Raw genomic sequence first — 18,290 nt, 5'->3', positions numbered from 1 at the left:
GGGCGAGGCGGAGGTCGGGGGCAGCCGGGGGTGTGAGGTTGGGGGGGGCGGCCAGGAGCAGGGGAGACCCTCAGGAGTGAAGGGGCCGAGGGGAGCAGGAGGCCCTCAGGAGCGTGGGGCTGTGGGTGGGCTGGCAGGGGACTCCCCCGAGTGTGGGGCTGAGGGGGGTACCAGGAGCAGAGAAGACCCTCTGTAGTGTAGGGCTGAGGGGGGGTGCCCAAGAGCAGGGGACCCCCAGGAGTGGGATTTTGCATGGGGCACCCCTTGGAGCGGGGTGAAGGGTTTGTAGGGGGTTGTGGCCTAGTGTTCCCCCCCACCACCTGGGGCAGGTGGGTGCCAGGAGAGAGGAGAAGCTTAAGGGGTGAGAGCTTGAGTATTCTGGGGTCTCCAAAGTAAAGAGAGGGGGAAACAGTGAGGGTAGGCACCCTGCTTCCCTGGCTCCTGCAGGTGTGTGGCATGATGAGTTCCCCTGGCAGGGCCAGCAGCGCGTTTCCCCTGCACGTCCTGGTCTGGAATAATGACTACAGGCGCCTGGACGAGGAGCTGCAGGGCAAGGTAACTGGGACACCCGGGCGATAGAGGGGCTGTTGTGGGGCTGTTGGCCTCAAAAGAGCTTGTGGCATGGTACAGGGCTTGGTGCCCCTCGCTTACTGCCTTTCTAGAGAGAAGTAACCTGGATGGTACTGCCAGGTCTGTTTGCTGGGCTTGTGGGATTGCTGCGCTTCTTTCTCCTTACCTATTTATTTGTGGTTGCGGGAGTGATGTAAGAAGGCATAGGAATATACTTTTTGTTATGTAAGATGTTAAACATTGACTGTAAAGCTGTGCTCAGAGCATTCAAATGTGGGTTGCAGAGTAGCTCTTTAGAACGTATTAGGAGTCACTGAAACAGATCAGGAAGAGCAGATGTGACGGACATTAATTTTTTTTCTGTGCCAGAAAAGCAATAAATACTGCTTACCTTAACGGGAAGTCAACATGTAGAAAAGGTGGCTGCTGCTGCCCAAGATTAAACCAGCCTTTAGCTTGCTGAGGACCAGCACTTACAGCTTCGTTGCTGTCCAAGACCATGGGGGCAGCATTTTTATACTGGCTGGAATGTTTTCAGCATCTCTGGTAAAAAAATGGATCATTGTTTCATGCTGTGGAGTAGAAAAATACAAAGCTGTTCCCTCTCTGTGATGGCTAAGTGAGAAATGGTAATGACGTAAGGAAATGGTCTGAAAAGCTGCAGCAGAGCTCAGGCAGCAAACATCCTTCTTGCTGAGATGCTGTATAAAAGCTCTGACATTTGCTAGTGTGGAGTATAGTTTGCAGAAGCAGAGCATATTAATTACATTATACCTGACACCACAAGTATATGAGCCAAAGATCAGCTGTGCCACCTCCTGACTAGTGGCTGTCATCTGCAATTCTAACGGTACACCACGATTTACTAATGCTTGCTTAGAGCATGCTCCTGTCCTATTTTTAGGAGAATCTTTGGAATGCAGTTACTTTTTATCTAATTCATGTGATCTTATTCCTTAACAAAATCTTTAACCTTCCTGACACGTTGCTTCTGTGTATTTGTTTCAATAAAGTTCTCGCCTGTGAAAGTTTGCCATTAAGTAAGGATCGTTCTGCTTCTTGTTAGTCTGAGACTGCAGTTCACACCTGTGAAGTGCTGCTTCCTACCTCAAATGCTTTATACTGTAAGGAAACAAGCAACATGTTAAGATGGAATATGTCTGTCTCTTACTTCCTTTATCTGCTTTTAAATAACTTCTTTTTTTAAAGTATTCCAAAGATATGTTTCCTCCTGCTTCCCAGGGATAAGCTTCTTGCTGTCGGAGGGTGCGTGAGGGAATGAAAAGACACTAGCCAGCTGCACTTGGTATGGCAAATGACAGGTAGAATGTGTGGTTACCGGTTAACAGCAGCAAAGACAATTGGGAGGGACGCCTTAGAGTCCTTTACCTGTTGGTGCAGTAGGCATTGGAGCTGTAGGAAGTGGGGAAACAAATTAATTGGTATTCCACCACAGAAGTGAAAAGGGAATGCTTTAAAATGAAGCTTTCCTTACTCTGTGTGTGATATTTCCAACTTAATGCTGTCAGATAACCGTGTTAACTTGCATAATAACTTTCCTTTCTTATTCTGCTATTGACTTTCCACTTTTCCTTTAGTTATAGATGCTCTTCTGTTTCAAATCTCTAAGCTAATAGTGAAAAATATGTAAGGTATGAGTATGTTGTGCTTGCATGTTTTGGATGTTTATGCCTGTGTAGTTTTTTTATTTTCTTTTTTTTTTAGTGACTTGTACAAAATGCACTCACTCTTCATTGTGCTGTGTGTGTCAGTCAAATGGATGCTTTGTAAAATACCATTTGCTTCTATACTTTCAAAAAGTGCTATACAAAATTGGTGTTGTATGCCCTGTTACTTTTTTTTTTTTCCTTCTCCCCATTATGTTGTATAATGTTAAATGCTCTATTGGTCTCTCAGGCTGTTGACTGGCCATGGTGCAATGCACACAGACTAGAAGTCCCATCTTCTCCTGAAAGAGACACCTTCTGAAAGGAGATAGAAGGGGAAATAATTATTGAAAAAGAAACAAGAAGCATTAACAAGAACTCAGTCATGTCTTTCAGTGATACCGGTTCTTACCATGTCAGTTTTATAGGCCCTGTTCTGCTTCTCCTTTTATTTCAGTGGGGAAGGGCAGGACAGTAGTGTTTGAAAACTGAGTCGGCTGTGCACCACAGGCTGATACATGGGAACACCTAGGGAATATTGACCCCTGGATTACCACTGACAAGCTTTGTTTATATAAACTCTTCTCAGTGTACTCTCATTAGTTGCATTTGATAGGACAGCTTCAGCATTATTTTTCTCTTGGATACTCAACAGGATGTTGATCAGCGTGATCCACGAGGCCGGACCTTGTTGCACCTTGCTGTTTCCTTGGGTTATATAGAATCTGCCAAAGTCCTTCTTCAGCACAAGGCAGATGTAACTAAAGAGAATGCACAGGGATGGACAGGTAAAGATAATTTGGAAAACAGAAGCCATGTGTTAATACTTTTCAGTTGCAGATGCTGTATTTTGACTGCTTTTATATTCTGTATTTTGCTCAGAAAGCAAACTGAAACTACCTTGTGTCTGGATTTCTTTCAGTTTTACATGAGGCTGTCAGTACAGGAGATCCAGAGATGGTACAAATGATTCTGCAGCATCGGGACTACCAGCAGACCTCTATGACACTTGGAGGAGTTCCTGAATTACTCCAAAAGATTAATGAGGTAATTATTTAGTTTAAACCTCTTACTCCAGACAGCAGTTCTCATTCAAGTACTTCAGTTAAGTAAACTGGAATCAGATGGGCAATTGTGTTCTTCGTTTCAACTTGCATATTCCATAGCGTGGTGGGAGATGGAGACTTTTTCCTTGACTTGACTTTGAAATCCTTAGTCATGAACTCCAACACTGGACACTGAATCTTGAAGGTGTTACTGCTTCTATAGTAAAATAAGGAAGAATAGCTCATCAGAAAGCAGTAGTGGTAGGCCAATGACTTTTATGTTCTTTAGTTTCAATTTCATTTTTTTAACATTCATTTATCATGTCTTGAGTTCTGTTCTTTTTTTGCTTTCCTTTATCTAAAATGTTCACGAGAAATGCTGTACTGAATGTTAGAATAAAACTATTTAATGAGGTATTCATAAAGTATTTTCCTTCTCCAGACTCCTGACTTTTATGTGGAAATGAAATGGGAGTTCACTAGCTGGGGTAAGAATCCTGGTCACTGCTACCTCTTCTAAACTGTAGACAAAGAGACTTGCTTATGTAAAAATGTCACGAAGGACATGCAGACAAATATCTGCTCCCCAGAATATTTATCTCTTCACCTCTCAGAATAACCTCTTATATTTTTGTTGCACAGTTATGCTTTGTTTCCCGTTTATTTGGTTTATTTGTTGGGTTTTGTTTGTTTGTTTTTTAATGGAGAGTGTAGCCATTGTTAGAATTGCTGAAGACTTCTTGGGATTTTGTTTACCTTACTTGATGACTAAGACGGTGATATATATCTCATACATAGATGCACAGACTACTTGGGAACTACCTCCTTTTATTCTAAAGCAGTGAACGCTAGGCCTTAGAGTTGACTTAATTTTCCAAACAGCTAACTATTAGATTGCTAAGAGGTGGGGTTTATGCCATTTCACATCTTTTAGTCTGAACTAATGTCTTCTTCCTTTTTATGCTCATCTTTAAATTAAAGTTGGTGGGGTTTGTCCCTAGGCTGATTGTTCTTAAAGCTAAAGATCAGTATCTCACCTCCTCTGGAATAATGATCGTAGTACTGCGCAATCCTGTGTCAGGGATATAGCTTCTGCTTGAGTTCAGACTTCCTGTGCGCTTAGTCTCTTGAATATTTTCTATTTATATTTTTCTCATTTTTTTTTATAGTCCCACTGGTTTCTAGAGTTTGTCCAAGTGATGTCTGCCGCATCTGGAAAAGTGGTGCCAAGCTGCGTGTTGATATCACCTTACTGGGCTTTGAAAATATGAGCTGGGAGAGAGGAAGGCGTAGTTTAATTTTCAAGGGAGAAGGTAAATATTTTATCATGTCTGCACCATTGATCACCAAATACTATGAAAGCCACAATGAGAAATCCCGATTTTGCACAAAAAAGACCTGTTGAGGCTGAGTACTAAATTTTATAAAAGTTTTATACATACATTCTGTGACTGTCTCCTAGAGATACTTTTGTGGTTTAACGTAATGGCTTAATATCTTTCCTTTGAGTAAATCTGAGGTCAAAATTTGGTAATAGGGCTAAAATTTTACTTCAGCCTTTTACTTAGTTTTCCCCCTTCTGTTCTCCTGCCCCCTGAATAATTTTAGATACAGTTCCAAATTTGATCTCAGCTGAGCGCAAAATACAGTGAATTAGCATCCACCCTGATTTGACATAGAGTTTTTCATTTTGGAATACTGTTGCTAAGGTTTTTTAGACTGAGGTGTACCATTTCCAACAGATACTGGAGGTTGGGCAGAACTAATTGAGATCAATCATGATGATAAGTTTGTTACAACGGAGCGTTTTGAGATTTCCCAACACATGAAGCGTTTGACATTGGGATCTATGACACCAAAAAGAAAAGATGTGGAAAGACGCCTTACATCTCCAATTATTAATACGTGCCTTGATACAAAAAATATTGCTTTTGAAAGGTAAGATACAAAGTTTCTCTTAGCAAATACACACTTCAAGACTATGGATGGTCATACCTGCAATAAAGCTTTAAAGACAAACTCTCAAAAGCCCTGGTAATAAAAACTTTTAGGGCTAGATCTGAAATCACTTTAAACTTCACACATCAGTAGGTAAATAAATTTGACTTGGTTAGCTTGCCACTATTGCTTGGCAAAAAGTTTCCATTTGAAAGAACTGATTTGCAGAAAACTTCCAGTTTATCATATTAGTGAGATCCACATTAATGTCTAATTACAAGTTTGCATTTCACCCAAATCTGTATGTATAGCGCTGAAACTAATGGGCAAGAACTTGGCGTCTTGTAGCTAAGTAAGTCAAATGTCACATTAATGCTTTAAATAAAAATACATGGATAGTGTGTCTTTCCACAGACACACATTTGTCTTCCTTGTTTACTACATGTGTTTATCTAGGTATCTATCAGCTTGGTTCAAACAGTCCTTTTTATGAAGCTCCTTTTGGAGTGCTCTGTGATGCAGTAAACTACCCCTATGATCGTACAAAACAAGTGTTTTCAAAGCAAGCTGTATAATTCCGGCATCTTTCTCCTGAATATTTAGTACCCTTTCAAAGCTGCCCAGAACTAGTCCCTGTGATGTTCACTGAGCCTTAGTAACTGCAGCATCTACACATCCAGAAAATAAAATTTCTTAGAATTATTCCTACTATCCAGTTCCCCAAATTGCAGTGACAGGTTACTTTTTAAATTAAACGGTGTGTTAACAGCTGCCATGCCCAGGCTGTTGGACAAAATAATTCGGTAAGTTTTTAGGCTGTCTTCTGTGGGTCAGGTACCCACATCTCAATCTAAAATCTCTGTCTGTGCCTTTGTGCTTTGGCCATGGACTGAATAAGAACAGAAACAGTGTGACTTCCTCGGCCCTCCTGTGATCGGTGTGGGTGAGGACAGATTGACCTGTGCTTTTGACTGGAGTTAATAATCAAAGAAGCTATCAAATGTTGTTTCAAAACAATTTTAGAAAAAACAGGCTGGGGATTGTGTAGAAATGCAACTGTATAGATGCTTGTGGTGTTCACTTTTTGTCAGAACCACATCTGGATTCTGGGTATGGAGGACAGAAAAAGCAGAAGGTGTAAATGGTTATGAAGCAAAGGTAAAGCTCATTCTATTCTATTAAGAGGTCTTATAGCTAACTGAAGTCTGGTTGTGTTTTGCCTTTATTTCCTAAATATTTCAGGTTTAAAACTTCCAATTGAGAGCTTATTGTGTTGCCAGCAGAACTGGGCAGGAGTGAGGAGCTTCAGGGCTGCCAAGCTTGTGGGAGGGATGGGGCCCGTACGCAGGAACATCAGCAGGGGCTTTAGGGGAGAGGGAGGATCAAAGCATTTCAGGAGAAGAGGGGCAAAAGATTCAGCATAACTGCTAGAACTCCCTTCCATCCAAAAACTGGAGTTTAACTCATTCTTGCATAGTCATTCTTTCACTGTCTAAAAAACGAGGAACCCATTGGTGAAGTGCCTTGAGCACTCTCTAGTAACAGTATTGCTGGGAAATAACAGCCTCCTGCTGCCATGAGTTGCATCATGAATTCAAGTAATGAAAGACTGCTGGTAAATTAAAGACCCTGACCATGCTCATGAGTCATACAGTTGCTCAGATTTGTTCCATGTGACACTGTTTTTGTCTTTCATTTCACTTTGGTGAAATATTTTTGAAGATGGCTTTACAGCCTTACTGTGTTAGGAATTTAAGTTAAGAATCAAAAGAATTAACTTCCCTGATTCATAAGTCTGTGTTTACTCCAGGTTTTGGAATTTGTGCAATAAATCACATCTTGTAATTTCATTTAACAGAAGAATAAATGCTGAATAGCCTTCAACATTTATATGAAGGCTTTTCCTGGTAAGACTGCAGGACTATTCAGTTGGACATGGGGTTCATTAGTGTTCCTGCAGAATTAAACTATCACTAAATTTCATTTGGAAGGTCTTAAAAGTGACCTCTGTTTAGGAATAGCGTTATCTGACTTTCCCTCCCTGCTGTCTCTTAAAATCTCTGCCCAGGTGGGGATTCTTTCCAGCAGGCTTGGAAATGTCTGTCTAGTTTTGAGGTTGGTTTGGTTAGTTACAAAAGCGTATTTAAAAGTGTAAATGTGCATTCCAGGAACTTGGTTGAAAGGCTGACTTCTGTTGTCATCAAAGCTGATGACCAGACTCCTTTGCCATTCTTTTGGCACAGGATGCTTGCAAGATTAATGCTGTCTGGAGAGAATATGATGTATGATTTGCAGGGTTTCTTATTTTATCAACTTGCCCAGCAGGTGGCATGTAGATTCAGCGTTAGCATAGGTCTGTCAAGATTATATTATGTAGGATTTCCATTATACCAAAGCGAATAGAAAAATCGAAGTGCAGCATTTCCTATTGATCACCTGTATGTTAAAAATTAAGATCTTTGTCCATGAGAGGCAGATCCATGCTGATTTATTCTGCCTTTAGATTTGTGTACATGGTGTTTTACTAGAGAGAACTCTCTTTTTTAACCTGTGATGCTTTCTGGGTTTTGTCCTTGTACTTTTTTTTTTTAAAGGTATACATTGCAAACAATGTGAATGTGGTCACAAAAATCCGAACGGAACATTTAACAGAAGAGGAGAAGAAAAGATATAAAGGTAGTTTTCCTATAGGATAACTGGAAATAAGTAGAACCTTTTGGCTCTCTGATGCCTACTCTGCGTGACTGCAGAAGAACTGGGCAGGTAGACAAGGGAAATACTTTTCTTGCTGACTTCACCCTGCTTTACTTTCACATGTTGTGTGTCTGAGGTAGCTCATTGCTTGACTCCTAACCTATAAATGAACTGGTATTTATCCTAGCTGTATTTAGAGGAAAGAAGAGCCCTTCAAAACTGTTGAAAGTTTACTGAAAGTTAAAAGGCTGCACTTTTCCATGCTTTTTCCTGCTCTGGAATGTATTCATGCCTTTACTTCGCTTTGGCCATGATTACAAGATTCATTGTAGGCTTTGTTTGCTTGGACTTTTTGTTTTGTTTTGGTCCACTAATTTTTTTTCTAGTATTTAAACTAGAGTAAAGGGTGACCAGCCAGTAACTTCATATGGAAACACTGCCCTTCATTGGCCTACCTTGTGGGCCTGGGAGGAGAGGCACTGTGAATAAAAAAGCTATCTCCTAATGACAGAAACCACTGAAAAATCTTTGCCTCTATTCTTTGTATTGTACCAGTTTTATACTGTCAGCTTTAGGTCCTGGGCTTGCCTGGTAGAGCTTACAGAAAGTGTGAACAGCTTACTTCACTTTGGGTTAGAAGCCTTGCTTTTTAGCCTGGTGTGTATGTAAATTTTACTACTAATTAATAGTAATAGATTCTTCTGGTTTTTCCCTCCTGTTATCTGAAGCTGACAGGAACCCCCTGGAATCATTTCTGGGTACAGTGGAGCATGAATATGGTGCGCAGGTGAGTGTCTTTGACATTGAAAGAGGTCACTGCAGCGCAGAGATCTGTACCGGTAGGAATTCTAGGTGTGTGGAATCGCCTCTTGTTTCCTTAGTTTGGCAGCAATTTTGATGATGAGGTTTAAATTTTCCCTGAGAATGTTTTTGTTTTTAAGCGGTCAAATGTTCTGTATGAATAGCAGGTACCTCCTTCTGAACACTCTTATGAAAAAGACATAGAATCTGTTAGCACAGCAAGAGCTGGGTTGTGAGTAGAGGCAGTAAATCTGAGCAAGCACAGATCTTAGTGGCAACCCACCAGTAATCTGGGAAGACGTGTCCACAGACCTGCAGGAACCTCAGTTGGGAGATGGTGCTAGCATAGTGATCATCAGGCAAAGATATGATGAGAGGATGAATCGACATATTAGCACGCTGCTCTTTAGCAACTTGGAGGAAAACCATATATCCTCTGCTGTTCTGAAATGTGTTGATAATGATTTCAATATGGCTTTAGAAACTCCTTTGCATCTGTATATACTTAAGTACAGTAGATAATAGGTTTGCCAACTGCTGGCTCTGTATCAGGATGGTATTGCAGATCTTGCACAGATCTAGAGATTTTTGTTTCAAATACCTCATCAAAGTTTTGCCTTTAATAAAGGATTTGGAGCTGTAGCTTGTGTGTGCATTTCTGGTTGGTTGTAGCTTTAAAGTATTTAAGTAGATTTTTCCTGTCTCTAAAACACTTGGAGATTTTTAACCTCAATAGAAAGCAGTCTAAATATGTGGGCTTGTATTTATGGCTATGTCTTGCTGGTGTCTAAAATAGAGTGTGAGTTACTTCACAAGAGGTAACTTAAAAGTTTCTTGTAGTAGCCACTGTGTATTTGTTCCATACTTTCCCTGCCCCCCCCTTCTCTTTCCTTATAGAGTACAACCAAGACAACAGAGTATGCTGCAAGTAACAATCCTACTGCTATTACTCTGGAGGAATACTTTGACCCAGAATTTGATTTGAAAGGTAGAGACATAGGAAGACCGAAAGAAGTCACCATTCGAACACAGAAGTGAGAAATAAAATTTTAACTATTTCTAGTTGTCTATTCCCAGTCATCTAATCTCTGGAAACCATTTTTACAAACACCCAGTGTGGTTTTCCCCCAGCTCTCAAAATTAATCAGAAGAGAGATCTTGAAGTATTCAGCTATACTCTAATTCTTCATCCACTAAGTCAAAGAAAATCTTTGGACTAGTGCTGTAGCTTGTTAGTAACCTCCTGTGCTTTGCCTTTGGTCTGACCAGGAATGTGGTTCGGTTCCTCACAGCAGTAACTGTTCTGACTCTTTGAAATGTATGAAGCAGGTGACAATGCTTTGTGTTTTGCTTTGCATCTATTCCTAAACTGTAAACTTAGGATGGTTTTATGCAACTTTCTCTTTAAGATTTAAAGCAACCTTGTGGATGAGTGAAGAGTTTCCCTTGTCTCTTATGGAACAAGTCACTCCAATCATTGATCTGATGGCCAGAACTAGTGCTCATTTTGCCAGACTTAGAGATTTCATCACTCTGGAATTTCCACCAGGATTTCCTGTCAAAATTGGTAAGAGTTAGCATTTTTTATTGTAGTGTCTTCTTCATTTACACTCTTTCTATTGGTTTTGCAGCATATATTTACAAAAACCATGTTAGTTTTTTACTAATCATCTCACTGATATCTAGAGCTGAGAACCCAGACATACATTGTCTTGTACATCTGGGGTCATTGAATACAAATTCTGAATGACCAGTACAGAAGTATAATTTTAAAGACAGTATCATTTCAGTAAGAATGAGCTGTTGCTAACCCTTTCCTCTTAGCTTTAATGCCTTAGATTTGGCAAATTTTATTATAAGAGATTTAGAGAGACAGTGAGAATGACTAAGGGCAACTTCTTGGTGAAGTGATTTACTATATACTTTGTCATTATGGGATGCCGCTTGTGGAATATATTCAATAAATGTGTACGGATTTGATGTGGCTGTAGATGCAGAAGTGAATGAGAGAGTTCTCTTTTTGACAGAAATCTTGTACTCCTTCTTGCAGAAATTCCCCTATTCCATGTGCTGAATGCCCGAATTACATTTGAAAATGTCAACGGCTGCAGGACAGCTGACAAAACATCATCACAAATGGTTGGAGGTGTACAGTGTGATTCAGGTAAGGAGTGGAAAGATGCAGTGATCACACCTGTTTACATTTCTGTCAGTGTAATGCACAGAAGAGAGAAATGGGTTAACTGCAGAGAATGAAACATTCACAGGTGAGAGGAAGCTGCAGGACATTAGAGCTGATCTGGGGTGTGTGATACTGATCATACAGACCCATTCTGCCCCTTCCATGCCTGCCAGACTGACTAAACTGAGCTCTAACAAGTTTTCCAAAGTATTTTGAGGTCTAAATTCTGGTGCAAGCTATTGCTATGGGAAGTGGAATACAAAATTGCTGTAAGTGACAGCTAAGTCTGCATGCCCTTTCAGAAAAGAGTGGATTACGTTTGAGCAGAATGCTCATGACTGCATATATCCAGTGATACTCTGTCCTATGAGCTGTTGCAGATCCATTCATTAGGAATAACCTCAGAAAAGCCACTGCGGTATTTATCTTTTGCAACCTTCCCCCCCCCCCCGTCTGGTTTTGTAAGAGTTCAGCCACCTTAGCGCTCTGCTGCACACTGGTTTTATTTGTATGACTTGCCAGCATCCTAAAGAAAGACCCTGCATTCTGTCTTACTGCTGTGCTTGTTTGCCACAGCAGTCTTTCAGAGCCTGTTGGTATATTTAGCCAGGTGGTTTATCTGAATTTTTTGAGTGAACTTAATCATGTATAAACATTCTTCAGAATTTTTTAATTCACAACTTACAAACATGACATAGTATATTTTTACAAGTATATTTGGCTTCTGTAGGTGCTAATTTTGAGGTTGACCAGTCAGTGTTTGAGATCCCAAAATCTTACCACATCCAAGATGACGGTAGGAACATACACGTGCAGGATGAAGATAACGAGATCATGCAGTTTGCTATTCAGCAGAGTTTGTTGGAATCCGGTGGAAATCAAGTAAGTGTGCTGTAATCTGTGCAGTGCAGATCTGACAGTTTTGATAAGGACTATGCAGTGATAGCTGCATCTCTGAATTAAACCAATGTAGGACCTATTTTTCTAAGAACCTCAGAAGAGAAAAATGTAATAATGTATTTCAGAAGAAATAAGAGTGATTTAAGAGTTACCTTTCAGTGAGTTGCACTGCAGATCTGTTAACTGCTGTGGAATTGTCTGTCTTTCCTCATTTCTAGGAAGTGGGGGTGCATTCCAATGGAGCAGTTGCATATTCACAGGACTTCAATATACAGTATCAGAGGTAACTAATTCTTTTCACATTAAGCCATGCAGTGACAGAGCAAAAATACTTCTAACAGTAGCATGAAGCAATTTTGCAGGTTTTTTTGTGTATGTAGGTAGCAGATGCAGAGAACTCAAGGTCTCCTTTCTTGTGCTGCTTGTAACTTTTACTTTTCCAAGAAGGAAGGACTCTAAACTAGGCCTCCCTGGCTTATATAGTATAGCTCTTTAGCTCAGCTGTGGGACTGGTCTGCGCACATGACAGATTCTTTACCCAGCAAATAAACACAGTCGTCCTGTTCTGCTCTTAAAAACTGTGAATTTGGTCCCTCTGGGTTGAATGTTTGTTTATTAGGTGCTGTACACTTCAGGGTAGCTTTTCTTTCTTTTCAAAATCATTATATAATCCTTAAAAACTTAGCAACATATAGTTAATGGACCCTTGAGAACATGCTCTGGTATCTGTGGGGTCTTCCTGCAGTTAAGTGTAAAGAAATCTTTGTACGCACAAAGAACTGCATCCTTTTCGTTCTTTTTGTACGTGGAAAATCATGTTACCTTTGAACCAGGTGAGAATGCTTTTAGAAGCCCATTGAAAATGTAACTGTTAGTACATATGAAAGATTCTGAGGAACCTTCAAAGAACAGGTTTTACACTGGGAATTTTATGGATGCTAGAACAATTGCTCTCTTATCCTGAAAACTGCTTTCTGCTCTCTGGGGAGAGATTTTCAGGTTTGCAGTTAGAAAACAGTTGCTAGGAAGGATTGTTGCAGGAAATGTGAAATAGGCTCTGTCTCTCTTACTTCTTAAAGTTCTTTTTCTCCTTCAGGGCACTGCAGGAGAGCTATCTAACAAGCTCAGGTAACTCACACTGCAGCACCCCTAGTGAACCTTCCAGTTTTGAAAAAGACTTGCAGCTTGCCATGGAGTTATCTGTCCGAGAGCAGGAGGAACGGGAGAAGCAACGTCGTGAAGCGGAAGATGCAGAGCTTCAGCAAGTTTTACAGCTTTCTCTTGTGGAAAAATAACTCCTTAGCCATCTTCTGAAATAAGGATGACCAAATCTGCATAAAACTGAAGGCTTTCAGAGCTATCAGTCTGAAGACCACTCCTGGATTGCTTAAGTAAACATTTCACCTGCCTTCTAAGTTGGCATCATCAGCTACAAAAAGCTGATTTATTTTTGTTTGAGGGAGTTTCAGATCACGGTACTCTGCATTTGGCTCCCCAACCATGTGGTCTTAGCTTTGAAGGAAAAGTTTTTATCTAAACGTATTTATTGAAGAGCAGATAGAAATTTTGCTTAGCATCAGGATATAGGATTGCAGTAAAGCTTGAAAACTTGATTTATGGGGAATTCAGGAGGGAAACGTCATTACTTACCAAAGAAATACTCATCTGCTTAGTCATTTCTGAATAATCCAAAGCCATTGTCTGTTTTTTCCAGTCATTACATGGAAGAGTATCTATATGCATATACACACATAGGGTAGTGCTTCATGCTGACAGATTCTGTTAGTTTTGTTTATTTGTGATTATCTCTTCTCTAGTTACTGATATTTTATCATGTGCTCCTGCTTAAGAGGGATAATTTTATACTTGAACAGCTAATCCAAGCTCAAGATTAAACTAGTGCTTTCTGAAAAAGGACAAGTAGCCAGTAGAATTTTAGATCCTAAAATGGGACCATCTGTCTAGTAAAGTAGCAGTTTCTGCAGTGATTCAAAACCAGCTAGTTCCCATAGTCAGAGGGCAGCAAGAAAATAAGCGATAGATACAGGTGCTTCTTTGTGATCACTTGGTGTGTGTGCATGAGTGCGTGCCTGTGTGCGGGTGCTAAATTCAAATAGAAAAAAAAATCAGGTGAAATTTTAATGTATACTTACTGAAAGATAAGTTTTAATTCTGTCATCTGAAAGGGAAACGTGTGTTGCTTTTTAAAATTCAAATGCTCATCCTTCATGTGAATACATATATTTTTTTATCTGAATATTTTTATTGATTTTAAAACAAGCCAATATGACTACACTCATAAAAATGGTATTGTAACAATTTGCAAGTATGTTTTAACTAGCTTTCCTCAGGTCTTTCGTCATACAATATATTTGTAGCTATTTTATCTGCACTTCTGCCGGTGTTTACAGTACTTACACTGTGACTCTCAAGTGCACTCCACAAGTATGCAATGTATATCCACGGGAAAGCCTTACAGTAGTTAAAAGTGAGCAATATTCCTCTGTTCTGGCTGGCAGAAGCATGAAGATCCTCTGGTACATATGGTCTGATCTTGCTACCTAATCCTGCGCTTGTTCCTTGGGCAAAACAGGGCAGTTCTGTGTGACCAACTATTAACCAGTATAAAATCACTATAACATGGACTTGATCATAACCAGTGAGGTGGTTGGTAACTTGGAATCCTATTTTAAACCAATAATCCATTGTTCTACATAGCAAATGATTAAAATTCCTTCAGTGTACACTAGAACTGGTATATCTGCACTGTTTTTGTTTAATGATACGGCTTGCATCCCTAAATAGCTTATTTGGTGTTTGCAGGAATGTTGACTTTCTTGCACAGTGGCAGTGGTCTATGTCAGAATTGCATCTTTCTTTGAAAAGGGGATTACTGTGACTTTCACAGTTGAAAAAAAGGGAATAAGCCTTGCATTAAGCTCTTGACGAAGTTGTGAGGTAGGAGATGAAACTGTGGTTTTTTCCTCCAGCGGAAATAAAGAGTGCTGTTGCCTTTATAAAACCATCTGTCTGACACTGTGGATGTTTTTTTCTATTAAGCATTTCAAAGGTTACGCGGCGGGGGAAATATCTTTTTTTTAAAAAGCTGTCTCGTTCTCTGTTTTTTATATTGCAAACTAAAGAATATTGAGCAGTTTCAATTCAAGTTTTGTTATGCCGCTGCTTCTTAGTCTGGGACTGTAAAAAAAATCTGTGGTGGGCTTTTGGGTTGGGTTGGTTGGTTGGTTGGTTTTTTTTTCTTTCTGTGACATTTGCATCATTCCATCTAAACTGGAAGGCCCAGCTTCCCTGAAGCAAGTGCTGCTTTTTTTAAACCCTAGCTTACATCTTACACTATGTGGATAAAAAGTATCCTCTGCTCCTCTGTGTGTGCTGCAGGAAAAAACAAAAGATACTGCACAATGTTACACTACACATACAAGTGTGTTTTTTCTAAGGTGGTAACTGGAGTCTTTAATAATTATCCTTATCTGCCTTTTTGTTGCATTTTTGTACATTAAAGGTGACATTATCATCTATCAAGGATAGTTCTGGTTTACTCTGAAATCCCTGGAACCATTTTTCTGACATTTTCAGCCAACCTTTGAGTCTCCCTGTTCTGAAAACAGGGATCAGTACAATACAGACAGTTGTAAGGCAATGAAAGGCAGGGTGGTGGCAGGACTTCAGTGCTCTGCATTAGTTTCTGTGTGTACCTTCTTGTAACAGCAGCAAAGGGTTGCATAGTACATGTAATACTGACACTGAGACTGCTATATAAAAGCTGAGTCCAACTTCTCTTTCCAGGGAAGTTTGAGGCTTATGTAGGAAGGGAGAAGCTCAGATTTACAAATAGCTGTAGTTTGTTCTAAAACTATAACTAGCTTTTTAAATTCTTTAAATTGATGCTGTTTCCACAGTGTCACTGCTGTTTGTATCTGTTCCTGAAAGTGAGGCTAAGCAGGGGACATTTTTTGTGCTTTTGGAATATTTTTTTCAAGTAGGTAGGCTATGTACAACAATAATCCATGATGTGCTTAATTTGGAAATCCTTACACTGCTTTGGCTGACTTTAGATTCAAAATAGTCTTCATAACTGAGTTAACTGAACTTTTCCTCTTAATGTCTGCTGGGGACTACACTACGCTTGCAGGGTGAGCTTTCATTTTCAGTTTACTGTTAACAGTTCCTTGCTAATTAACATTCATGAAAACAGGGGCTTCACCCAGCTGTTAATATCACACTGCTGTCCTGCCCCTGTTCCCTTGCCATTGAAAAGGGGTAAGAACTGTAAGATTATTGGAGGTGGGAAAGGGGACTGCCTCATCCCTTCATACAGCTGACTTAATAACAAACAGAACATCCATGAATAAATAAGAGAGTCCTGGGTTGTTTACTTAGCTTTTTATTTGTGCAAAGGGACATAGCAGGCAGTGAAGAATGAATGCAAACAAGAGTGCTGCTCCCGGGAACTCAGCTGTAGCTGCAAGCTACAGCATTCACCCTCCTGTGAACAGCACACAGCTATAGGCCAAGTTTTACATCAGATGAAGGGCCAAGAAAAATCAGTGATACAGGGCCAGTGATCAAAAAGAAAAGGACCAGAAAGCAATAGAAGAGTATTACCTTGCTTCCTCACTTCTGTTTCACTTAGATTAGCAACTAGATCCGTTCTAGGCCAGCCTCCTACTGTCACTTTAACTAATAGAGCAGCAGCAATGAGAGTGGTCAGTGTCCTTTAAAACAGAGCGAACAGAAAACATGTCAGATGCAGCATAACATTTTAGAGAATGAGTCAACACAATTGTTCTAGAAGTTAAGTTTTAAAACACTAAATAAATTACTAGCCAAAACATCCCTATATTAAATACCAAAGTAATACTTAATAAGCAAAATCCAGTTACTACTCATAGCAGTGCAAAACAAAATAGCAGCATTCATATGCAAGTGTGATTTCAGTGTAAACCCTTGAATTCATTACTGAAAATGCATAGAACAGGTCTGTCTGGAGCTTAAGCACAACGAACTTCCGGAGAGCCTGAGCCCAGCAGTCTCGAGCATCTGCCTGGCTTGCAGACTTTTGGAGGCTCCCGTTTCCAGTAGGACAGCAACCTGCTCGGGAGCACAAATCCACCTGCAAGGAGAGGAGTGCTCAGCACAAGCTGGAAACCCTCGCCCACTCCCCAGTTTGGAACAGGTTCAGCATGGCAGTTTTGGTGCAAGACTTCTTGGGGTTACCTAAGAGTTAAAGCAAATAACATGAGGAATGACAAGCCTGTCCCTGAACAGCTACGCCAGATCTGTTCATGCATCAGTATTTCTGCTCAGAGGTAAGCACGTACCAGACCCCCACAGCTGCGGTAGGTGGCTGAGCTTTTGCCTTTGGACTGTATTTGAAGGCTGTACTACAAACCCTCAAGACTCAGCAATTCAAGCAAGGAACCAAATTAATCAGAAAGCAAAACTAGATACGGTGTAATCAAGTGCGTGGGCCTGCTTGTCAGACAGCGATGTCAGTAGTCTGGCTTGGTTCTTGTGCCGACCCAGAGGTTTGGTTCCCCGGGCACTGACTGGAACGGGCATCACGGCTGGTCGAGCTCCCCACAGCCTCCCCAGGCTCCAGGTACACACACGCCCCAGGGATGCTCTTGAGTGCATGGTGTCGGATCAGCCTCGCTGAAACACTGCGTTTTGGGAGGAAGGTGTGTTGCTACAGACCCTGCTCAAACCCAACCGGGTTTGCTGCGGAAGCATTCCCGGGAGGTCCAGGGGTCAAGTTTGCAGAGGACTGGGGTGCGATTTCCAGCACCCGGCCATACTGTCATCGAAAGTGACGTCACGATGGAGCCACCGACGTCGCGCGGATGAAGAGCCGTTCCCGATGGAACCACGCGATGTTGCGCGGATGAAGAGCCGTGCGTGCAACATCGGGGTGTCCCCGGTCGCGGGCGGGGGAGGCGGTGGGACGGCTGGGTGCCAGGCGGGAGAACCAGGCGGGACCAGCAGCGCTTCTCCACGACGGACCCGCCGGGTCCCGCTCGGTTACCGCCGCCGGACCGGCTTGTAGACGCAGATGGCCATGAGGATGATGGTGAGCAGCAGGGCGCTGAGGATGCTGCCCAGCAGCACTGCGGGAGGAGGGAGGAAGGCAGGTTAGGATTTGAACGCGCCCCCCACGACGCTTCCCCCAAATCAGCTTTAAAAAAAAAAACAACAAAAAACCAACAAAAAAACCCCCAACCAAACAAACACTGAAAAACAAGCAGAAAGGTGCCGGCCGCCCTGCCGCTCCTTACCCAGGTTCTGCTTCTGCAGCACGGCGTAGGGCCGGCTGCGCTCCGCCGGGCCCGGGGCTAGCAGGGCCAGCGCCGCCAGCCCCCCCCCCCCCCCCCCCCCCCGCCCCATCCCCGACAGACCGACGGACGGGCAGACGGACCGGCAGCCGCACCACCCCCCGGCCTTTGTGCGCCCGGCCCGGCCCTTCCTCTTCCT

The 18,290-nt window shown here is 41.6% G+C and overlaps 2 protein-coding genes across 4 annotated transcripts in view; one reads left to right on the top strand and one right to left on the bottom strand.

Moving 5' to 3' along the window:
• The first annotated feature begins 9 nt into the window (after positions 1-9).
• Positions 10-14,785, top strand: ANKRD13A (ankyrin repeat domain 13A). 3 transcript variants are annotated; one of them, XM_010582060.1, is made up of 16 exons: positions 478-555; positions 1,813-1,876; positions 2,893-3,025; positions 3,160-3,284; positions 3,726-3,771; positions 4,453-4,596; positions 5,026-5,221; positions 6,313-6,379; positions 7,816-7,897; positions 8,644-8,702; positions 9,614-9,750; positions 10,126-10,283; positions 10,767-10,880; positions 11,611-11,780; positions 12,017-12,081; positions 12,895-14,785. In XM_010582060.1, the coding sequence occupies exons 4-16, from the start codon at positions 3,195-3,197 to the stop codon at positions 13,091-13,093; spliced, it is 1,527 nt and encodes a 508-aa protein (XP_010580362.1). In that variant the 5' UTR covers positions 478-555; positions 1,813-1,876; positions 2,893-3,025; positions 3,160-3,194; the 3' UTR covers positions 13,094-14,785. The 3 variants fall into 3 exon arrangements, with proteins under 3 accessions (XP_010580361.1, XP_010580360.1, XP_010580362.1); XM_010582059.1 differs by lacking the exon at positions 1,813-1,876 and having other exon boundaries at positions 10-555; positions 11,629-11,780; positions 12,895-14,784; XM_010582058.1 differs by lacking the exon at positions 1,813-1,876 and having other exon boundaries at positions 10-555; positions 12,895-14,784.
• A 2,849-nt stretch (positions 14,786-17,634) lies between these two features.
• The window catches only part of LOC104840948 (sodium-dependent serotonin transporter-like), a 9,470-nt gene continuing 8,814 nt past the window's right edge, over positions 17,635-18,290 (bottom strand). The window contains exon 15 of the mRNA XM_010582264.1: positions 17,635-17,926. Within this exon, the coding sequence (XP_010580566.1) occupies positions 17,635-17,926 (292 nt within the window). The remainder of the gene's footprint in view (positions 17,927-18,290) is intronic.

Source organism: Haliaeetus leucocephalus, unplaced genomic scaffold (assembly GCF_000737465.1).
Source record: "Haliaeetus leucocephalus isolate CR32 unplaced genomic scaffold, Haliaeetus_leucocephalus-4.0 Scaffold840, whole genome shotgun sequence".
NCBI lineage: Eukaryota > Metazoa > Chordata > Aves > Accipitriformes > Accipitridae > Haliaeetus > Haliaeetus leucocephalus.
The sequence above is the reverse complement of the archived record's forward strand: the minus strand, read 5'-3'. Positions and strand labels throughout refer to the sequence as shown.